This window comes from Dermacentor silvarum, chromosome 2, assembly GCF_013339745.2.
Source record: "Dermacentor silvarum isolate Dsil-2018 chromosome 2, BIME_Dsil_1.4, whole genome shotgun sequence".
Classification (NCBI taxonomy): domain Eukaryota; kingdom Metazoa; phylum Arthropoda; class Arachnida; order Ixodida; family Ixodidae; genus Dermacentor; species Dermacentor silvarum.
The window spans coordinates 187,366,294-187,391,134 of NC_051155.1; the positions used below are offsets into that span (position 1 = coordinate 187,366,294).

A 24,841-nucleotide genomic window follows, 5' to 3' on the forward strand; every position below is an offset into this window, starting at 1 on the left:
GGCGAACAAAGATATCGTGTTGCGCTAAATGCTCGTTGAGGCCAAGGCGGAGCATGCTTGACACACTATAACGTGGTACGCAAGCTCGTGCGGTGGTGCGCGTATTGCATTCATTTCGTCATGCGCAGGGGTAACTGTGTTTCCGTTATCGTGGCGTGCTAATGAGGCTACTACGCAACATAGCGCTGGGCTGTACGCTTAGTGTACTTAGCATTATGTAAGGGTGGATGGACGGGCATGTTCGTAATGTTGCATCTTTAGTTAGGAAGTGAGAGACTTGACAGAAAACAGCGCTGGTATCCTCTCACGTCACTTCCCATGCAGATCTTCGCGCTGCTAACCAAGGATGTAGCATTATGTAACACAAGAAGTGGACTCTGTTTTGTTCTTTTTCCCATAACCACGGAGGCAGCATAAAGCGCTTTTTTCTATCAGTTCTTTCGCATATACTTGTCTTATTTCCATTTCGTCTTTCAGTTTACTTATAATTCATGGCTAACATTGTCATGGTACTTTTTTAATCATGGGCCATTTTACCTGGCGGTATGCTAATAGCATGCTGCTCAGAATCATCATCATCATCACCAGCCTATATTTATGTCCACTGCAGGACGAAGGCCTCTCCCTGTGATCTCCAATTACCCCTGTCTTTCGCTAGCTGATTCTAGCTTGCGCCTGCAAATTTCCTAACTTCATCACCCCACCTAGTTTTCTGCCGTCCTCGACTGCGCTTCCCTTCTCTTGGTATCCATTCTGTAATTCCAATGGATCCACCGGTTATCTATCCTACGCATTACATGGCCTACCCAGCTCCTTTACCTAGATAAACGTACTCCTTTACAGATTCTAGAGGCTGACTGGCGATCCTAATTCTTGTGCTCTTGCCTGGCTATTTAACATTATCGTTGTCTTCTGCATGTTAGTCTTCAGCCCCACTCTTACACATTCTCGGTTAAGGTATTCAATCATTAGCTGTAATTCGTCCCCATTGTTGTTGCTACGTATGATGAAAAAAAAATTGTAATTTATAGTGCCAGCTTATGTTACACGAAGAAAAATTACAACCACGCCGGTGGATCGGATATAAAAGAACCTTTTTGCATCTTTACTTTTCCAATAATTTATAAAATGTATGTACTCGTTAGCAGAACAACTTTAGTGCACCCTTTTATTATTTTTGGGATGATAAAAAGTGTTATGTGCGAAACATACCCTTTACGGAATTTAAGGGTGCTCTGGCACTTCAACTTTTCAAGCAAGTAAAAAGCCGTACGCGCTTCTTTCTCAGTGGTTTGCGCTAAGAGCGTGTTGTCACGTGGTCCCAGAAGGCTAGGGGTGTCATCCCATAGTGCTTTATGTATATGTCATCCCCGGTGGTGAAGTAGATAGACAGGTCTTTTAAAGCGAAAGCCTTAGGTGTCTATGTTGGCGCTGCCCTTGGCAGTGACCTTGTAGAGTGCTTACAGTGACCTTGCAGTGACCTTGGCGAAATTGTGCCGTGACGAAAAATGGCCGACGCCGCAAAGAGTAATAACACATCTGAAATGCTCGGATTGACGTCACATTTCTAAGGGAGGTTCCTGTAAACAAAGGAAATTAGTGGCTTTGAAAAGAAAATTTGTTACATTTCGCTCTGGGTGGCAATCGAACCCGGGCTTCCGCGGGGGCAGACGAGTACGCTTTCCTGAAGCCAGGGCTGCTTTTTTTTTCTTCTTTACTGCCTGCTTGGTGAAAAACAAGAAAGAGCAGTGTACATGAAATGTTAAAGAAAACACCCACCGACATTAGGTGGAGCGCTCATTAAGAAAGTCACAGGCCTGCGCGGCACACGCAGCACAGTCACAGCGTAAGCTGGTGGAGTGGCTCAAAAGCAGCTCCAATTTGGGCACCACGCACAACAGGGTCTTCGCGGCAATCTATTCGCCTCGTTTTGACGAGAACGATCTGAACTGTCCGCCCGGCGTCGATGGCGAGCTGCGGCTTGTAATGCTCTCTGCACAGCAGTCTGCTGAGCCCGATCAAGCCTTACAACTGCATGACGGGCACGTTGCGTTTACAGGCACCGTAACTAGATGGCGCCACCATACTGACGAAGGATGGGGATCGCGTTTTTTTATTGTGCGCCTCGTCTGAATCGCATCTCGTCGTCTGCGCCTGCGCGTCTGACTAGGGAGCGTTTATAGAGTATTATAGAGTGGTAGAGTGTCTGGCTCCCACGCAGCGGGCGCGGGTTCGATCCCGGCGGGAACCGGGTACTTCTTTCCGCATTTCCGGCGATATAGCGCTTACAGAGGTGGACCCCATCGTCGGCCGACACCATCGCGAACCGAAACGGCTGTTGGAATGAGCCCATAACAGCTTACGCTGTAAAACACCTCAAGTTAGCAAGTTCACCCATCGTACTCATCGACTCCGGGGGTCACTTTGACTTTTGAGTACATTTCTAACATATAAGATGCTCACAGAAACGGTTCTGTTTTGTGTGTGTGTTATTTTCTTTCATTTCTTTCCTTTTTTTTTACTTTTACTTATTTTTTCTCTCTCTCTCACTCCTTTCGCATCCCTTTACGCTTCCCCCGGTACAGGGCAGCCAACCGGAGATAACCTCTTGTTAACCTCCCTGTGTTTCCTTTACCTTTTATTTCTCTCTCTCTCAATCTCCACTGTTCTTGCTTACTAAAGGTGTGCCTAGTGCCTGCCTGATTGCACACGTCACGTGGTCACAGAGACGCGCTCGTGTCACTGCTCGCGCGTTCGTCGTCGTCTTCTTACACAGCTGGCTGGCTTTCGCCTTCACGTTTTACAAACGTGTAACACTTGCTTACTTTTTATTTTATTTCACAACTTACCTCTCGTATTTTACCACTGACTTCGTTTAAGTTCTTTTGTGTAAGTTCTGTTGCAGTATAGATTAGCTGCCTAGCGGCAGTGAGTCATAGCGCGTCCGCTAATCACAGTTGTTCAGGTGCATTTTCTTTTAGATGGTGAGGCGGTGCAACATTATGCACAGTAAGTCTTGCACTCTCTTATGCAGTATCAATTGTAGTAAACATTCGCAAGCACGTGGGGATCAATCTCCTGTCGATATATATATATATATATATATATATATATATATATATAGAGAGAGAGAGAGAGAGAGAGAGAGAAAGACGGGGAGCTTAACCAGAGGATATATCCGATTGGCTACCCTGTACCTAGGAAGTGGAAAGGGGAGCGAAAAATAAGAGAAAAAGAAGAAAAGGAACAGAAAACAACACTACCGTTAGGATCGAATACACCATTTATTGTGGAGATGACGCGCCCCGCTCGTAAAGTGGGGAGACATAACTATATTGTCCGGCCCTCTTCTATCCTATCTTTCAGATTTTATTGCCTGTTTCGCTTAAATTGTTTCAACTTGGTGCTGGCTTATAGAGAAGCTCGAGAGCGTGTTGTCAGCCTATCACAATATCTATAGAGGCTCCACTGCGCTCTCAATGTGCCATATTATTCTATTTTGAGTTCGAATCCACGCAGGGTATACTGCGCGGATATTTTCTCTTTTCTTTTTGTCTCGCACAAGACTTTGGCATTCCTCCGCTGACTTGCAGACATCCAAATGTCTAGCCGGAAGAGGATAGCTTATATCGCTGTAGAAAGAAAACGTAGGGTTTAATTACGGCAAAGCACTTTCACATAGGTGTATTAGTTCCCTCAAGCAGCATTTTGTATGGATGTGAGGTGGTGATTTACAGACACAAGAAAACACCCTTAAGGGCTCAAATTGCCTTAGTGTGTAACGACTTTATGCCAATGCAATTTAGTTTTCTGCTTCTCTGTTGGGCCGAGCTGCGCTCCGCCCACATTGTCACCGGGACTGACCTAACGCGAACGGTGGGTTTGTGAAAACGAATAACAGGAATAAAGTCGAGTGAAAGGAATCCTTACATTATACTGGCCATGATTCGTGCTAAGCGATACGCACTCAGAGCTGCAATTCTTTCCACTGTGTGCAACTCTACCTTTGAAAACTGCGATCTTACGTCATCTATTTAGTGTTATTTGTTCTTCCTTTGATGAAGTTGTTTGTTACTATATTATTGTTTTAATTGTCAAGTGGAAAGTAGTCACCGACACCACTGAATGGCCACTAAATTTCCTTCCTTCAATTCAGTTTCAATGAAGAGTCCAGTTTTTTTTTTCGAGCCCCCCACTCACCCCTCTTTATTTCAACTTTCGCAGTGTGTCCACTAAATTGACTGCCACGTTCATTATTGAATCTCAACTAAGAGTTTAGGCAATACATTACTACAGCTCCATGTCTAGTGTTTGCAACCCCGTATAGCGTGTGACTGAAAAAACAGCCCTTTTGTTCCGCTGCACCTCGGTTTAGAATATTTTGAAGTCTTCAACCAAACACCTCGGTATGCAGTTTCAACTACGGTCAACCTTTAACTGGAATCTTAGATTGATGATGTCCTTACTATATACTGGTGGAAGTTTTGCTGTTGCTTTTGTTATGGGTGTGGTTATCGATGTCATACATGTAGTTCGCACTCTTGTCTCCTTCCACATCATAGGTTGTCGGCAGTACTGCCCGGCTGGTACGGCGGTATTTAAATGTCGTTTCGCGCGTCAAGTTTCTTCAGATGGGTAGTATTTTTTGTTGTTTCATAACCTGCATCTCTTCCGGAGTTGGTCTTTCAGCGTCAGCCTTGGAAGCTCTGCACTGGATTGCTTTATTTTCAATGTTTTTTTTTCCTGCGCCAACTTTTTCGAAATCCGGCACTCGTTACGAGGCAGCGCGCAAATCCCTACAAATTAAATGGCGCTCATCGAAACTTTACGCGACCCGGATTTTAGCCCGCAAGCGTACACCCGGGCTCCGTATTTCAATTTTTGTTTTCTGCGTTCGAGATTCCCCCGTGGTAAACACTTGCCCTTTAGATCTCCAGCGCCACCTATTGCCAACAGCACAAAGAGTGCGCGAAGTTTAAGCAGATGGCGTAACTGCGCGCTCGGCGTCGCTATCGGCGTGTAAGAGCGCGGAGCTAGTGAGGAATAATTAATGAGTGTCCTCGAGCGATTGGATTAATCGGAGGAACCAAGCGCCTGCTGTCCCTTTCTCCGGCCCTCCGGGTGTGACGACGACACGCCGTTCGAGGGCCCTCTCGAGCACCTCGGATATATCCAGCCGGAATTCGAAAGTTGCAGCGAAGGGAGTGACAGCACAGCCACCTGATGGCGGTGACGTGCGGCACCAACAATGCTCCCCCCCTCCCCTCCCACCCGGCCCATTAGACTCCCCTAAGAAGCTCTTTCGATCGCGATGCGTGGCGTTATGGCTGCGCTTGAGTGCCGTTGGGTCTGTGATTCGTCAGCGCACACAATCCTCGTAGAATGCATTCACTGTTGCAGGAGCTGTAGAGCTACTCTCCACAAAGAGAGAGAGAGAGAGAGAGAGACAGATAAGATGCGAAAGGCAGGGAGGTTAACCGTTAGATAGATATTCGGTTTGCTACCCTGCACTGGGAACGGGTAAGGGGAGACTGAAAGATAAACAAAAATGCACACACATAGAAAGACAGGATGATTTACTAAAAGAAAAAAAAAGATAAATAAAAAAAGCACACACACAAGCACACACGCACACAAAGGAACTCAGGAGTGTCACAGTCGTTGAAACAGGTCGCTTAACCGAAGAAACTTCAGTAGCACCTTCGTCGCCTTCTGGGGTGAAGACCGCATTAGCCGGCACTCTAAGACTGTGTACTCAGAAAGCGATCGGTCGTCGAGGCGTGCCAACTCCGTCACGAGCGACCGTCTCTGGGAGCTTTAGCGGGGACAATGACACAGGATATGTGCGATTGTTTTCTCGCTGCCTCAACTATCACAGGCAGCACTGTCAGCCATTCCGATGCGGCAAGCGAAAAAATTCGTAAAAGATACTCAACGCCACAGTCGGCACCGAGCAGTTGTCTCGATTCGGCTAAGTCCAGATGGAATGCGTAGTCGCAGAGATGGGTCCGGGTGGTGCAGTCGGGTATGCCGGACACCTGGAGTGTTCCAGAGGGCTCGTGTGGTGTCACGCGTGAGTATGCGAAGCTTTGTTGCTGCATCGGTTCTTGGCGGTGGGATGGGTTCCATCACAGCATTTCGTGCGCCCTCCTAGCAGCTTCATCGGCCTGCTCTTTGCCCATGATGCCGCAGTGGCCTAGGAGCCACTGAAAAGTGATGTCATGTCCTTTTTCTGATAGTTTGTGATATAGGTGCCTTATTTCCAGCGCAAGTTGGTCTTGTAGTCCACCACGTAGATCGGATAGCAGACAATGCAGGGCTGCCTTCGAATCCGTAAATTTGCTCCATCTTCTTGGCAGATCTTCATGAATCATGTGAAGTGCGCTGCGAAGTGCAGAAAGCTCCGCAGCAGTCGACCTTGTCCGGTGAGAAGTTTTAAACTGAATAGTCACGGCTTTTTCGGCAAAGATCACAGCCCCTGTTGATCCGTCAAGAGTGGTTGAGTCATCAGTGTAAATGTGAAGGGATCCTTGTATGTCTCGTGCAGCATGAGTAGAGATCGCTGCTTGAGAGCTAGCGACGAGAGTCCTGCTTTCGTTCGAATCCCTCGTACCGAGAGTCGAACTTGTGGGCGAGCCAAACACCAAGGAGGTGATAGCAGTCTCTCGGCAGGCGTATAATCTCGAGGGAAGCAGTCACGTTACGCCGATATCGCCTGGAAAAAGGAGGCATTGGGTCGGTCATTCGGCAGAGTGGCGAGGCGATGGAAAGGGGAGCGGGCAATGTGCCTGATGTGTGCTCTGAGCACTTCCAATGTCATATGAGTTGTCACTGGGTAATGCTGAGCTGTCGCAATTGTTTCCGCGGTCGATGTGCAGCGCGGCAATCCAAGACAAACCCTGAGTGCCTGTGCCTGAGCACTCTCGATTGTGCGGATGTTGCTTTTGCATGTATTGCTCAGTACAGGTAAACTGTATCTCAGATATCCGAGAAACAGCGCACTGTAGAGTTTTAATATCGCAAGTACTGGCATTCCCCACGTTTTCCCTCCAAGAAATTTGAAAACGTGTGAATGGCCATTAGGCGTTTCTTCAAGTAGGCCACATGGGGACTCCAGCTGAGGTCTCGATCAATGATTACCCCTAAGAAACCGTGCGTCTTGGCGTATTGATGAATATGGCGTAGGCCGTCATTGGCTTCTGCGTAAACGCGACCAGCGCACATTTCTCAGGTGAAATTTAAAGGACTTGATCGCTAAGATACACCGATATTGAAGTCGCGGCTTTTTGAAGCCTCGCGTGCACCTGAGGACGTGTTACACCTGACGTCCACACGCAGATGTCGTCGGCGCACATTGATATCTGGACAGCTCTTGGTATACGTTCTACGAGACCGACAAGAACAAGGTTGAACAGTGTGGGGTTCAAGACGCCACCTTGGGGAACACTACGGTATGTGTAGTGTTGAGAGGTCGGACCCTCATCGGTCTGCGCAAAAAAGGACCTCATGTGTAAGTAGCTGCGAGTCCACCGGTACACTCAGCCGCCAAGGCCAACCGATTCAAGAGCGTCAAGTATGGCGTCATGAGCAACACTGTTATACGCTCCTTTTACGTCCAGGAACATAGCAACAGATAACCGTTTACATATCTTTTGATATTTGACGTAAGTGACCAGATCGATGGCATTATCAATAGAGCAGGGGAGACATCGACAACCGGCCATTGCGCTTGAGTAAACTTTGTAGTGTTCCAGGCACCACTCTAATCTGGCAGGGATCATGCGTTCCAGCACCTTCTCTACCCAACTTGTCAGCGCGATTGGGCGGTATGACGTGAGCTCTAGTGGTGACTTTCCAGGTTGGAGGAGTGGCAACAGACTGCTTGTCTTCCATTCTTGAGGGACGTTTCCATCCCGCCAGGATTTATTGAATACATCTAGCAAGGCATTTCAAGCTCGCTCACCCAGGTGGCAGAAGATAAGGCACGATATGCCATCTGGTCCAGGAGTCGACGACCGATTACACAAAGCAAGAGCCGCATCAAGTTCCTCGGTGGTGAAAGGCAGGTCCATGCGTGAATCCCGAGAATGCGGCATGATGGTATCCGTACCAAGGGAGCCTGTGTACGTTGATTAACCTACAACCTTCCTGCAGAAATCTTCCGCTGCATCGATGTCCTCTCGACGTTGGAAAAACTCCAGGGCTTTGAATGGCATGCGTTGTTCAGGAAATGTACGCAGGCCTCGCAGGGTTCTCCATATATGAGAAAGAGATTTTCGCGGGTCTAGGGATTGACAAAATTTTGCCCACCATTGAGAATCCAGTTTGTCTATTCGGTGCTGGTTCTTCTTTTGCGTACGCCTGGATAGTCTTAGATCATGAATGAACTTTGTGCGTCGGTATCTTCGCTCGGAACGCCGAAGAATCGCACGGAGTCGCTCCAACTCCACGTTGGATTTTGAAAACATTGGAGTGCATGTCAGCGTGCACATCGCATTCTGCGTTGCTTCCTTGAACGCTTGCTGAAGGCCAGAAGGGAAACCTTTGCGACAAGCTTCTTCCATGCTGGTTTGGAATGTATACCAGTCAATTCACAAAGTTTATTGTCAACTACTTTACACCCGATAACGTAGAATGTCGCACAGAATCCACTGATGGCTTCGCATCTTCGCATCTTCGCTCTTTCCTTTATTTATTATTATTATAATTTTTGCATAGAGTGTAACTGTGGTGAAAACTCTTATGATGCGGCCTATGATCTGCTCGATATATATATTTTTGCAGGGGATGCTTTGTAGGGATATAGGGGGTATAGGGTCTCTATTGTAGTAATACATAAAAGCTAATTGGGGCGGGGGGGGAGTCTTTACAATTACAATTCTGTCCCATTTTATTTTTGGTTAGATGACGCTGCATTACGAAATATACCAGCACAAGTATGCATACGCCAGAGATTTCGCAAGTGTGCGCGGATAGCTCTGCATTTAGGGCGACATACACGACCCACCGTTCCGGTCGGTGCCTTCCTAAGCACGGCTGTGAACACCGAGAGAGAGAGAGAATAAACTTTAATAAGAAGAGCACGCGAGCGTAGGTAGCTCCTCCGCTCTGCTGTGAACACCGATGGTGTAACACCGATGGTGTAGCTTTGACGACGTGTCATGCGGGCTGCAACTTGTGCCACTTGTTTTTGCCATGCGGTCTACCTATAGATAACTTCATGGGGCTGTTGCCGTAATTTAGCGTAACGTAGTGCTGTTACCATATTTAAATATTCGGCAGTTCGCATTACTCCATACTTCTGTGATTATTGTGACGGATTTCGTGCCGCGACGCCTGCGCATGTGCGCGTCTTCTTGCTGTCGATTCTATATCATCAGTGACTACAGTGATTACAGCAGAAGCTCGTAAAGTACTGTACTACTTCCTCAAGCATAATGAATATTTGCCCGAGGGCGTAACCCTTTACTTGTACCCATTAATACATTCTGTTTTCAAGGGATTAACACTGTTAACTACGCGAATAATATTTTGATTTCTTCATGAAAAACACTCATTCCGTAGGTTCGAAAGGTGATAGACTAGTACAGTAACAACAATCTTGTGGGTTTCGTTTGGGGAAGGTAACAGGGGTTTCTTGATTTCCAGATACATTCGGCATCGAACAACTGTACAGCTGTTTTCCGCTTGGGAGTGAAGATGTCTTCAGCCGCAGTTCGTTTCATTTCTCCCCGTCCTCTCTGTCACAAGTACATCGCCACTACCTCGCAGTATACGTCAGCATGCATAATGCGAAGTCCGCGGGAGCAATCGTCAAACACCCAATCGTTAATGGCAGCGGCGAGCATTTCCAGCGGCTCAATGATGAAGGGCAAACAAAAGAAGAAACTTGGGAACGTCGTCGACGTACGCAGATGAAGGGAAGGCAAGGGGCATGGTAACGGGTGGCAGGCGGCCGAAATCGACGACCAATGCCTCGCGGGCTCGCGCTGAGTGCTCTGCGACTGCACGCCTTATAGAGGTATATGAAACAAAGAAAACAACAAAAAAAAGCATTTCGCGTCGGCACCAGTGCTCCCTCGCTGTCCGGTCCCTTTTGACGGTGCTTTGATAAGTGCTGGCGTGTGTGGAACGGACGGTCGCTGGCTGACGGTGTGTGATGGTGCGGAGGTAACCGGGCTAATGTGAGAGAACCACGTTTGCCGAGGTGGCTGGGGAATGCCCACGAAGACCGGACCAAGTAGCTAAAGCCGACAACTACGTAGCTACACGCGTGGCGGTTGTCCTTCGATCTATTTTCGCGCAACTTTTTCTTTATTAATTCATTAAGGACACACCTGCCTTCATGTCTATTGCACCGCAGCGCAGCCATCGTTTCACGCAGGAGAAAAAGAGAATTTATCGAAACGTTCCTCGTTGCTGGTGCGCGCTCTCCCAAAAGCTCGACGTATGGCGAATGTCTTTTTTCGGTCCTAGTTCCGGTACCACGCTTCTCTGAAGCTATTGCTACGCGATTTCAATACACCTAGATTGGCTATCCGCGGCGTATATGAGAATACAGGCGTTTCGTTTTAACAGCGCAGCTGTTTAAGCTCTTGGATGCACCGCGTAGTGCGAACAAAAACTGTTCCTGGCGATGACGTTACCACGCGTTGCCTCCACGAGGTGGTTTCCAGTCAACGCAGGTGACGTCATCGCTCAGCGAGGTTTTGTACGCGACACACGGACTGATGGTTTTAGACTTTATTTTGTATTTTATTTGCGCACGTTACGCAGTGACAAACTAAAGTTATCTTTCAATGGGCCTGGGATCAATATCCAAGTGACAACATACGCAACGCCTCTTTATCGCGTCTAGACGCAGAGCTCACTTGGGAAATTTGAAGGCACGCTTTTATCGCCTCCTCATTGCGTTTTCTTATTACTAAAAAAATTGTTTTTTTTTGAAAAATCTTTGATGGCAGTGCAGCAAGTAACTTGCGAATTGTTTTCGTCGCTATTCAGCAGCATGCACTTTAAGTACGTTTCTATATTTAGCATATCTTTTATTCATGCATAACATTACAAATATACGATCGTATAACAAACCTCAAATGTTTTTTTTTTCTTTATTTTTTTCTTGCGCGCTTGGTCCGCAGAATATCGCGGTGTATATCTTCAAACAAATAAAAAATAAGGCAATTCATTCGGGCTACGATGGTGATGTCTGTGCTTCTAGGAATCATTTTATTATCGCCTGAAATTTCTACACAGATCGTTAGTGTATTAGCGATAATTTGGTGTAACAAAAAAAAATAGAGAACGAACGAGGAAAAACAGAAAAGACAAAACTGAGATGCAAGAAAGATGGGAGGCAAGGGAGCTATTATGCTCACGTGAACTTTTCAGAGGGCGTGAAAAGATCGTAATGTTATGTAATTGCGTCTCTTTCCTGTGTTTGAATTGTTTCTATGTACGCTTAATCATTCCTCATGTAAAATCCCTGAACATGGGTATCTTGAGGTACATAAATAAATTAAATATATAACACTGCAGCACCGCGTCTTGGCGTATTAAGTGGAACGGGACATAAGGAACATTGGGAGAGTTTCGCGACTGCGGGATTGCTTCAACATTTTTCTGAAGATCGCGTTCGGTGAGAAGTTCTGCTTGGTGAATAAACGCATTACGGTTGCAATTCCATGGGCGCGGAATACTCCTTGATCGAGATACAAGCAATTATGCAGCCTTTTGAGATGTTTCCGCGTTTCCTTTTCTTGCTATTTATTCATTCTAATTAGAACACGACCTAATTTACTGCGTGCGACCGATCGCTCATCTTAATCAGCAACGCGGCGAAAATATTTAACACACAATGTGGGGAGCGAACCAGGGACGTAAGGTACGCGTTATCACAAAACTGGATCTATTAGCGGAAAATCATTCGGCGACCTGCTTCATGGGTGGTTCATGAGGATGACGAGTGTATAGCTCTCGAATGTTGCCGACGGTTTTATATCTGTCCATAACGCTGGACGCGAAAAAAAAAATAAGAAGGACAGCAGAAAACATTAAGGCTGCTTGTGCGATGCGTGGCAAGAGGTGTAGAATTTCCAAAAGTACATTCCTCTTTATTATCCCAATGCATGATATACGCAGAAAAAAAATAAATAAAAAGCAATACGGCGTTTCACCGCCTCGTCGTTCAAAGTGTGGCCGTTTGGAGCGCTGGTTATTGATGTTGGGAATTTACATCCATGGTCATTGAAACAATCGATCGGGGAAGTATACTTTTGTAAGCTCGCACTGCATCCCAAATTTGGTTCTTGTAGCCACTTCATGAGTATTTTTGTTTTGTTTCTTTATATAGAGCAGGGGGAAAAGAAGAGGCGTGGGTGATTGTTCCTGTCATCACGGTCCCCTAAGTAAATAGACAGAGAGAGAGAGCGAAAGGATGTATATATTCTTAATATCTATTATGTGGAACCATAGACCTCAGGAACTTCAGCGCCTTCACAAGTAACAGGCTAACATTACAGAAAGAGAATCATCAGCTATATAATTAACATGCCGATATAATGTAAACTAGGTATCCACTAGCGCCTGAGGTTACAGTGATGCTTCTTAAAACCAAAAGACAAAGCAAACAAAGTAACTATTTCTACCTTACTTGCGCTTTCTTCTTCTTGAACTCGGAGATAAGCATTCCTTACCCAAAGCGATAGTTGAACTTAAGTTATAGTTTGTATTTCTCCACGGAAACAGATGGACCTTCAGTTCACTAAACCGAGCGATTCAAACGGCGAGAGCTGGGACTCGCACTATTTCCCGTGATTTATGCTGCACTCCAACCTGACTGATCGCCCCACGAGTAAATGTGCCAAAGCGTACGGACTGCACAGAGATTTGCTTATATACGCGGAATATCTTTCCGACATCCGAGTTCGCTATAGTTCCGTCGCGGAAATCTCCTGAGCCCGTGTCTCAAATTTCAGATCAGATTGCCCTTCGAGTGCTTTACTTCTTTCGGTCACTCCCGAGCTGGTCAAAAAGAACCGTATTTTGTCGATGGCCCCCCTCGGAGCAAACCAGATATTCCGTAGCTGCGGCACTTGCGCCGCAGCTACGGCACTTGCGCTCGACGACCATCGGTTTTGTCGAACAGTAGCGGAGCACCCTTCGCAGAAAGAGAGAGAGAGAAAAGAAAAAAAAGAAAAAGGAAACGACCTTCTATTTCGTTTCACGGCTTTTTGCTACATACTCCAGCCTTCAGCCAGGGGTTCCTCGCTTCTAAACGAATGGTTTCGAAAGCGTGCCAAATGACGCGGATATTTTAAATGATTTTCTCCCGCCTGTATAAGACACCCAGAGAAGAAGGAACCGTATAGAATCAGATGGTTCGTTCTCTCGAACGCTCGTATTGCCCAGCTTTCTCACCTCCGATGCAGCCGAGCAAGGGGTCCCATTAGCCTGAACGAGTCGGTGCGAAGAACAGGATGGCCAAAAGAAAGAACGCATTGAGAAACCCTAGTGGAATATAGGAGCAAATGACGCATGAACACCGCATTATTTCTTTTTTGTGTGTGTGTGTGTGCTCAGAGAAACAGACACAAGACGATCAGGACGACAAAGACTATGTTCACAGAAAGCTTTGTAGCAACTATTTTGCTTGCCTTTCTTCCCACTTGGTGCACTACGTGTGGCTTGCATGTACTTTGTGACTGTTCCTCTTTTTTTTTTCAGAGAGTTTCGTATGAACTCATGCAGTAATTAATGTGGCATATACCTGCCCTTTATCTGTATTGATGCCTGCACAAGCACACATCACTTCAAGAAGTGAAAATAAATGAATGCCCAGAGGCTAATATAAGCAACAATTAAACAAAATTAAATACGTTAAGTAAATGTTGTATCTCGAGACTTTCTGTAATCGCTGCATCTTATTGACAGTTCAGTAAACCAGAGACAATTAAAGCTTTTGGGGTCTATTACTATACGAGACTGAAAGAGACCTTCAAGAAAGCATAAATTGCTCGACTAAGTCCGGGATAATGTACTGATTGTATTCCTGTTTTATCTTTTGCCGCTTCGTCATTGTTCAGAGCAAAGCTCAGCCTTCGTTATCACCAGGATCGGCCGGTCGTTGGTTGTGAGTGATAAGAACATGATACAATGAAATGAAAGGAATCGTTACATAAAAAATTAATTGAGGTGTTTTACGTGCCAAAACACGATATGCTTATGAGGCACGTCACGGTGGCGAACTCCGGAGAAATTTTGACCACCTGGTGTTGTTAAACTTGCACCCAATGCACGGTACACGGGCTTTCTTGCATTTCGCCCCATCGAAGTGTAGCCGCCGCGATTTGATCCCTCGCCCTAGGGCTTAGCAGCGCGACATCGCAGCCAATATGCCGCCACCGGCGGGTGATTGTTACATATATTATACATTACATATATACAGCATAACAATAGGATAACTAGAGGCGCACTGTGCCTAGGTAAGTTCCTGGTATAATAAATTATCAAGTGGAGTCCCACAGGGTTAAATCAGCCCGTTTCCGGCTTCAGTATACGCATCGATGGCTACGAGCACCCAATCTGTGTCCGGCACAAATGGGTACAAAATTCCGTCTTTCCACTACTGAAAAACATACGACGCAGCCGCGGCCGTCATCCACGAGTCAAAATAGAACGGAAACAGGAATACAAATCAAGCAAACTTAACTCTATTTGACATCTACTTAATGTGAAGCGTGCTTGGTTTGGTAGAAAGTGGTTGTTATGAATTATATAAGTGTTCTGCAGCGAACGGTTACTGCTCTTTCGACGTGCGTATCCTATGGGTCTGCCTGTCGGCGCGCGTGTTCGTGTGCGGGCGCCCACACCCAAGGGCATTGTGTATGCGCCCCTCTAGTAATGTGCAGGTACGTAGGGTGGAGCTAGACCAATATAGAGCGTTTTGGGAGGAACTTCTGCAGAACGGGACCACACTCGATGTGTGTGGACCCTCGCACTCTTACAAATGCGTCCTCAAATCCTGCGTAAGGGTGACCGCACTTTGATGCAAGACAGCTTCTCAAGAGACGCATTGGTGTCATGGATAATTATGCATTTCTATGAACTTTCTTTCGAGGCACAAAGCTTTTATTTGATTCAGGCAGAAGTCATGCACGATGATCGTACTCTGCGATAGTATTCCTTTCTTTATCTCCTTCCACTTCTTTTCCTCTCTCTGTGAGGTTTGCATAAAGTTACATAAATAATTATGATGATTATGACGACGATAATAATAATAATAATAATAATAATAATAATAATAATAATAATAATAATAATAATAATAATAATAATAATAATAATAATAATAATAATAATAATTTGTTTCTACATATTTGACGTTTTCCTTGCCTCTTCTACTTTCTAACGTGCTATCTGTGACATATGCTTTGCAGTTCCACCGGAGACGCCCGTCATCAGAGACAAATTTGGCAACAAAGTGGGCAAGGTGGCCGGCCCTTATCGAGAAGGCGAATCACTGACGCTCACATGTGAAGTGAATGGGGGTGAGTGTTTTCACATCTGTCCTACATGGAAGGTTGAAAGCGTAGCGTTGTCCATTGAAAACGCAAATGATTTTTGTGGGTTTGCACAAACCTTTTTCTCGTCGTGTAGTTGTATGAGATGTGGTCACGATGTTGATATAACAATGAGACTGAGTTATCTTTATTTCAGTAAGTGTGAGTGTCATCACGATGACACTGGTAAGAATATTAGCACACTATCGACGAAAAAAATAGTTATAGGCAATGGAGGAAAACTAATGCGTGTTGAAACAACGGCAGCATAACAGTACTCATGTTTTCAGGGCAGTTACCAAATAATGTGGGGAGTATATAGTTCTTATACGCGTGGAGGTGCGTGGAGGTGTGCCTGCGTTTTGAGTTGGGCTCGTCCATGCGTTAGGACGATTTGCGGACAAGTGTAGTGTTGGACTTTAGTCTGAAATGTCACCGCCTCGAAATCAATGACGCCGGCGCAAACGCGCCAGTAACCACCGTCTAGCCACTGTCTAGCAGTCACTAAGCGCGTTCCGTGGAACGACGTTCAGAGGACCCAGCGGAAAGGATTTGGCGCCGTTCCAGCTGGAGTGGGCAGCGGAGCGAAATAAACGCCCCTGAGCAGTTTCCACGTGTCCGGAAGCGTCAAGGAGCTTTTCACACGTTCCCACGACGCCTTCTCTATTCCTTCTTTTCTTTCTCTCCCTCTTTCTTTTTATTGATTTTCGTGCGCGACTACTTCTTTGGTTCTTGTAAAGAAACGGCCGAGAAGCAGAGGAACCGCAGCTGTCAAACGTTGCGAAACAACTTTCGTAGTTGCGCATCTGTCATTGCTGTTTGGCGACATGTTTGGGGACAGGAGAGTCGACAAGGTATTCTCGACGAGGAGGTGGAGAGCGGAGAGGAACCTCGTTGGTCCGAAGCTTTTATGGGATGCGAGAATAGGTATGCCGGGAGTGGGCTGAGCTGTAGCGGGACACTTGTACTACATTCGGTTGACGACTAGGATGTGTCCCAACGTGCATAGAGTCTAACAAACAACAACAACAACAATAAAAGAAACTAGGTGTTCCGTCTGAGCTCATGTACATTTAGTTTCATCGATGCTTGTATTGAGGCAGCAGCTGGCCAATTGGGCCACGCGGCGAACACTACAGCTGTTCAACGTATATCTTATTGCCAGGCGACGTTGGCGTCTATGCGTGGCTGCCGGCATTTACTTTCCACGTAATATGAGTATACCATGAAAAATAAAAACGAGCATACATATACCGTACAATGACCAGAGGAATACCAATAGCAAAAACAAAACACATAGAGACACGTAAACAGGTCACATAAATGAAAGCACCATTAAGGTTTCCAATATTTCTTGCTTGTATTTGTCGGTAGGTTCAAATCTAAAAGAAAGTATACGTGATTCCCGCCCACGTGTTTGTGCACCGTTTGAAACATCACCAGCTCGCATTAGCGTTAGATGTTTTACTGCGCTTACTATTCTATAGCTTGCTTCCGAAGAACGTTTTTTTTTACTTTTTAATTACTTCTTGCATGAAATGTGCCGACCACGCTACATCAGCGTGGCTTGCAGCCAGTAGTACAGGCTTTAAACGATTGCGTCACAACGTCAGGCCATTACCATGGCTGCTGAAAAGTAGATGTCGTGGCCGTAAAGGAGAGTAGCTTTTGTTTTTATTTACGTTCTGCTTATGCGATTTACCAGATCGCGAGAAAGTGCATGGAGAGAAATGTAGGAGGCAATGTTAGAATTTTTGCGAGTCCGAGTAGATTTATCAGACTGGATAGCGACTCTCTTTGTCCATCCTCCTTATTGTCCATCTCTGTCGCGCTATACGTTGACAGATTAAGGGACGCTCTTGCAGGCGAAAGCAAGAGCGTCCGACGGGCAACTCTAAAGACCGTAAGGAGATGAAGCCATATAATAAATCGAAACTGGGAAACAATGTTTGATTGAGGCCATCATTATTACACGCTCCTTATACATTGCAGGCTGTTCTGGTCACTCTGTGTTCTCAAAGTTTAAATTGCCTCTCTCTCCTTCAAGACGACTAGCTTCGCAAGCGCTGTTTCTCGAGCGCTGTAAGCCACGATACAAGCGTTCAGTTTGGGACTAATATGCATCGACTCACAGCTGAGCGTGCATGTTCTGCACGAAGTGAATAAATTAAGTTATGTGGATTTACGTTCCGAAACAAGACAGCGACTTATGAGGGGCGCCGTAGTGGAAGACTCCGGATTAATTGGACGATCTGGCGCTCTTTAACTTGCATCCAAAGCTGCACGAGCACGCTTGCATTCAGCCAGGAATCGAACTAGCGACCTCTTGCTCCGCAGCGCTACGCCATATCCGCTGAGCTACAGCAGCTGGTGTACCCGCCGCGGTGGCTCAATCAGCTAAGCGTTTTTTTTTTCTTTTTTTTCATACCTCTATGTGAAAAGGAGTAGCCGGCGCCAATTAAAGGCGCCAACATCTCCTAAAAACCATAAAAAAAAAAAGGCGTTGCGCTGCTGAGCACGAGTTCGCGGGATCGCATCCCGGCCACGGCGGCCTCATTTCGATGCAGGCGAAATGCAAAAACACCCGTGTACTTGCGTTGTAGTGCACGTTAAAGAACCCCAGGGGGTCAAAATTAATCCGGATCCCTCCACTACGGCGTGCCTCATAATCGCAACTGGTTTTGGCACGTAAAACCCCAGAAAGAAGAAGGATACAGCGGCTGGTGTATACCTGAACTGGTGATTAATAAGAAAAAAATTAAGACAGATAGCCAAGGCAACAAGGACATATATCCGTACATTCTCTTGTAAGGAACCACCGTTGCGCAGCAGCGTACAGGGGCTATCAGGCTGGAGTGATTAAACAGAAAGTGCCCATAGAACGCCCCCACAGCAACTGCAGAAGGAGGAAAACGCATAAACAGAAGCAATACTTCTTCGGCAAAAGCATCGACGGAGAGGCTCTTGCGAATGGAGTGCGATAAACACCGGAGAAGTTGCCCAGTTAGCTCGGCAGGAAGCGGCCGCGCTCCGCCGCTGCTATGACGCGAGAGTGGAATCAGCCTCTTCGGGCAGCGGCGCAAAGGCGCGGGCCCGCTCGCTTATAGCATGGCGTCCTCTTAGCAGCCTCTCAATCATGTCCAACGGGTGTGCGAGCCTTTGGCCGCCAGATTAGTGCCTGGCTTTTTTCCTGACGCGTGATACATCACTTCCTGTACCGTCGCCTGTCCTTGCCTTTGGCCGTATATCCGTCTTTCCTTCTTTCTTCTTCTCTCTCTCTCTCCCCTACCCTCTCTCTCTCTCTCTCTCCCTCTTCCATTCTCACGATTTGCAAGGGGTTTGCACTACTCGGAGGTTCGCTTGATCTGATTAGCATTCGGCATCTTTGGCCTAAAAGGCTCTAGCTCATCTTTTCTCTCCACTGTTGCTTGCAATACTGACATTCCACTGCTATAATATCCCTGTCCTGCTATATCTTATCAGCCTCATGTTCATGTTATGCTCTTTGTTTGCCACTTTTTTTCCCCCTGACTTCCTTATATCCCCCCCCTCTCTCTCTCTCTCTCTCTCTCGTCCTGTTTTCTGGTGCTCTATATTTCGTTTCAATCTGCATAAGTGTCGGCAGCCGCCCATGCGCCGAATGTGAATTCCACCGCTGCTTTGTACTGCGACAGGGCAAATGGGACATCGTGGTTGCACTTTTTCGCTCTTCTATCTAGATACAAAATAATTAAATTCCGAGATTTTGTGCCAGAACCACGGTATGATTATGAGGCCCACGGTAGTATGAGACTCCGGATTGATTTTGACCATCCGGTGTTCTTTAACGTTCACCCAATGCACGGCACACGGGGTCCTTTTCTATTTCGCCCCCATCTAAATGTGGCTGCCGTGACCGGGATTTTATACCGCCCCATCGGGCTTACAAGGGCAACGCCAAAGCCATTACGCCGCCACGGCGGGTTTATATAGATTTCAGGAGGAATAACGTACCACAAGCTGCATCCGTAAAGTGCTTGGAAAACATGCGAAACATGTGAAGACATGTGAAGACATGCGAAATGTTTACAAAGAACATTTTTCCATTTCATATTTTGTTTCGAAAGAGCCACTTAGTAGTACAGACATCATTAAGTGATAGTATCATTCATAATTGTACGCCGTAATCGAAGGTCTTTTCATGCAGAAAAGACACGTCTCGATCTTGTGGCGTCACTTTGCTGCTTATGCAGCCGTCATGGCAGGAAGGTTTTGGCGAACTTATGAACGGTGCATGCAACTCTAAGGGAGCATCTGTACTGTAATTTATGTTTTTCTTATTTCCTCACACTGCCTCAAATAATAATATATCTTACAAAGGGTCTCATAGATTCATGAGAAGCTAGCAGGAAACTTCCGTACACGTGCAAAAGCTCATAACATACTGCAGTTATAAATTTAGGTGGACCTTCGGTCCCGTAAATGGCAAGGGTTAATAAAAGGAAATAATTAATGCTAATTCCTCTGTACAATAATGATTTATATATAAATATTTCTCTGCAAAGGCAGAATAGGCAAACGTTTTTTGTGATCTCGCTTTCACCTTATTTAGGCCACCTGGCAAAAAATTCTCGCGTCCGCCAAATAGTAAAGTAACGCGGGGCATGTTGCCAGGACAAATGTGTCGATGTACGGAAGTGAAGAAAAAGAATCGGTGCCTCTGAGAACGACGTCCTATTTTTGTCCCGTCCTGCTTTTTTATGAACGATACTTGTTACATGAAGCCAGTTGGCCTGTCAGTCGGCTTTCTTCGGACATTCTGATGAGCCTGCTACGCTGTAAATGAAAGAAAATGAGAACGTTGCGGTTTCGCTCGTAATGCGAAGCAGTAAGGCGATAGCTGGCGAAATATTATTAGCAGTAAGTCTTGCATTCTTCCTTGCGGCACCGGTTGGAGTAAAGATTCGCAATTGCGCTTCAGGATTCTATTTTCGAGAACAAGAAAGAACACTTAAGTTCCATATTTATTTACCGTAATATTTAGTTACTTTGAACTTGATAACTATATCAGTTAACGTTTAATTTCACTATTTCCAGTCACTAATGTTGCGGTAATTTTTTTCCTCCAATCGGCAATGCCTTTGAGGATGTGGGAAACCTTGTCTGGCTCAGTCACGTGTGCGTCAATTTTGCGGCACAGAGCCAAGACGTCCTGAATGTACGTGACGTAGGGCTCTGTGGACGTCTGCACACGGCCGGATAACGCCCTCTGCGCGGCAAGTTGGTGACCGTAGGGGTTGCCGAACAAGACTCGGAGCTTTTGTTTAAGCGAATCCCAACTGGTGATCTCATCTTCGTGTGTCCGAAACCAAACTCGAGGTGTGCCACCGAGGTAAAAGAGTGCGTTGGCGAGCATGATAGTAGGGTCCCACCGGTTATTGCGGCTGACGTGTTCGTACAGGCTGATCCAGTCGTCGACGTCTTCCCCATCTTTGCCCGAGAATACGCCAGGATCGCGGGAAGCGGGGAGAGCGATGTAGGTCGTCGAAGTGGCAGCAGGTGTCGGAGCCGGCTGAGTCGAGCTGTCGTCGGCGGGAGCCATGACGGAAGGCTCGACGTACCGTCCACTGCGAAGCTCCGTGACGAGGTACAGGGAACGTCCACCTCCACCAGATATGTTACGTAGGAAGACGCAGACGAAAAGCTATATACAAGTATATTTACAAAGAAATGCGCCGCACTTATCCATCGTCTCGTAAACAGCATCTTCTGAAGCTCAGAAAGTGCAGGAGTTTCGCGCGTTGCCATAGAGACACGTAATGTAACGTCATTCTCTTCACCGATCATCATCAAGTGGCACCGTGATCACATTTCACCTCCGTATCTTATGTCGCGGAGGACGACACGCTTGCCCCTAGGTGCTTGCTGCTGACGCCGCTGCGTTAGCATTTCGCATTCCCCAGTAAATGGCTTGCATAATGGATTAACATACCGGTCATCGTCCACGATGACTTTCCGCTACAGCTTTATAAATCGGTACCTAACGTGAGGACCATCATATTCTGTAAAAAGAGTCAGAAACAGTGTACCATCAGCACGATGGTAAGCAATCTTTGAATCGGGCGGCAGCTAAGCATCGTGTCTCTGTGATGACCAGAGAGGGCGTGGTTCTTGCTAGCAGCGCTGTTCATACCATGGCAAGCAGTTCTGGGCGTTTGTTCTGGTTGCGATGCTATCTCACTGAAGTTATTTGGCCATGGTGTCAAAGAACGCATCACATTTCTTTTATGACGGTAGGACATGAAAGACCCATTACCTCGGCAACGTGTCAAGGACAGTCGATGCTACCTGCATCGGGGTTCCAACACAAGCACTGGAAATCAACTGTCTCTCTCGCTTCTATTATTATCGTCATAATAAAGCACATGGCGTAAATCGTCCTGCTCCTTGTACATTTGATGAAACCACAATGCATTCTGAAACAACGCACCAAGAAGCCCGCTTGTCTGATAATAATGCAACACCTCCTAAGGGCGTGAACTGAGGAGGTTCAACAGAAATATTGCTCGTTGGTTGCGCTTGGTGCGATATAAATAACTGTTTTGTTTTACGGGCATATGTTGTCAGCGAAGCTCTTAATTATTGAAATAAAATTACGTATAGGAGTATTTGTCGCCACAGGGGCTGACGGCTACTACATTTCAAATAATAAATGAAAATAACAAGAAATAATAGCAGCGCATTTCTCATTCTGCGTTGGTCACGAGCATAAATGAATCACTTTTTGTTCAGGAAGAGAGAGAGAAAGACGAAATAAAGGAGAAAGTCGGGCAGATTAACCAGGACGGTAAATCTGGTTTGCTCCCTGCGCCGGCGAAAGAGGGAGGTGGAGATGGAAAAATAAGAAGAAAATAGAGAGAGTGACATCCAGAGCACAAGCACTGCCGCGGAGTTTGCTACACGGGCTGTGTAAAACAGCGTGTAAAACAGCTACCGCTATCATGACTTTAACTATATAGAACCGCAGCGATGTGTGCGAATACGCGTAACAAAGCGCAGCCGTAAATGAATCGCTGAATCACACCGTATTGTAGATGGAAAACGGCAATGGAACGTTTCGACTACTGAGTAAATATCCAATGAGCTTTGTGTCTTATTGAGCAGAATTTTTTTTAGGGGCGAAGCTCCTTATAGCGGCACCCGTTCCGTCCCCGTCGTCGTAGTAGTAGTGTGTAACCTGTAGTGTCTAACCAGTCTGAGAAAAACGAGAAAAAAAATTCCGAAGTTGTGTCCGTAGCGCGGAATCGAACCAGGGACCCCTCGCTTCCGAGCGCGCGGCGTTAGCCCACTACGCCACGAAGCGGACATGGACACACGCACCACGATGGCAATAAATACGTAACATTAACGAAAGGCCGCGTTTCTAGCGCGTTTCTAACGCGTTTGTGCTAGCGCGTTACGGCCCGTGTAAGAAGCTGGTGTAAGGCGCTGTGGCTTCTCCGCCTTACCTTCAACGCGTTTCGAATGCGCTGCCCAAAGCGATGGCAAGTCAAGTTCAAGTCGAGGAGCGTTTATGAATACGGGGGGTATACTCTCTCAGCAGTCATGTGATGGCGTCGGCAAACGCGGTGCACGTTCCGGCATGTGTAAATGGCTGCGTAAGACGCTGTGGCCGCTCCCCCTTACTAGAGAGTACTGCACGTTTCTAACGCGTTTGTGCTAGCCTCCCCTTAAGCGGGAGATCCGATGATTCCCTCCGGAGCTTCGCCCACTCATCATCATTCACCCAGTGGATATGCTGTGATTTTTTATTTATTCTCAAGTTCGCCCGTTTGACCCTGTAGTCACTATGAAAAGTATTGTGCTATGTGCAGGGCTACAAAGGCGCTGCTGCGTTTTTTTTTTTTTTTTTTTTGATGTGCACTTGCCTGTATGACCGCCTGTGACCAAACTCAGCGATGAACGCTTGACTTTGAAAATATGCAGGGTGTGAACTTCTCTCTTCCTTCTCCTCTTTCAATCCCCTTCCCCAGTGCAGGGTAGCCTACCGGGCTCAGCCTGGTTAACCTCCCTGCCTTTCCCTTATGACTTTTTTTTTTCTCTCTCTCTGTCTCCCTGAGGCTGTCTATTATCTGCAGCCAACCTGATCACATGTCGTCAAACCTACATGGCGCAAGTGATGCCCGAGCAGCTAACGAAGGAACACGGCTGTCTGCCTGTCACTCGGTGTCTATGTTCCTATGATGGTATCTGCTTAAGTTGCACTTTATTGACTTTGGCAAAATGGGAAGTTTAGTTACTATAAAGCCTGGTATTTATTATTGTTTGGTTTGAGAACATATACGCATATGCTCGTTCCACGCACGCACGCACGCACGCACGCACGCGCGCGCGCACGCACACACACACACACACACACACACACACACACACACACACACACACACGCACGCACGCCCGCACGCACGCGCGCACGCGCACACGCACACGCACACACGCACACGCACACGCACGCACACACAAATAATGCCTGCGCGAAATGAACACTAAACCTAAATCTACGTCACTATATTCATAGCTTGGAACTGTCAGTGATCCTCAATTAAACCACCGGCATATTGCGGCGCACCTCATCGTTTAGCGACATTCCTTGGCGACGCGTATTCTAAAAGGCTCCAAGTTCCATCTCCCTTCCGCGCCGCCTTTTTGACAGGTCGCGCGCTGCCATAAACAGAGCCGGAAGCCGCCGTTCTCCCATTATCTTCATTCTCCTGACTGGCGTCGCGCCGGCCGGCGCTATACGACGACGTCCCTTGTCTCCGACGCGGCAGGAACTCTCGTTAATACCAATTACCCGGCACCCCGCTAGGCAACGCTTCGGAGGGAAGGCGTAAGGATATATAGAGGAAGAGACCTCCTCCCTTTTTTCCTCTCTTTCCGCCGCTGGCTCTCTGTCTGGGACTCCGTCCATCCAGCAGCGTGTGCGCCTATACGCAGCGCCGCCGGCGACGGGCCGAGCGAGACCCTGCGTCAGCGTCGCCGCGGGCCTATTGCCATCCATCAAGATCGGCGTCAGCGGGATTAGGCCTTTAATACTAAAAGATGGCTTATTTACCCTCCTATATAAGTATTTCGTCGCGTTATACGGAAAGAAAGGAAAGATGGGGGCGGAAGCTCTGTACCCCCTTCGGCTACGCGACGTCCGGGCTGACGCTTCGAATGACGATCACGCCGCGCAAGCACACAAGCAACAGCTCCCGCTGCTTTCTGATTTTGCCGCGGCGCCGCACTGTGAGACGTGTATC

The 24,841-nt window shown here is 46.8% G+C and overlaps 1 protein-coding gene across 1 annotated transcript in view; it reads left to right on the forward strand.

Annotated features, from left to right (window-relative positions):
* LOC119442295 (hemicentin-2-like) overlaps positions 1-24,841 on the forward strand; it is a 234,635-nt gene that overhangs the window by 151,609 nt on the left and 58,185 nt on the right. Inside the window, exon 3 of the mRNA XM_037707116.2 lies at positions 15,435-15,545. Within this exon, the coding sequence (XP_037563044.1) occupies positions 15,435-15,545 (111 nt within the window). The remainder of the gene's footprint in view (positions 1-15,434; positions 15,546-24,841) is intronic.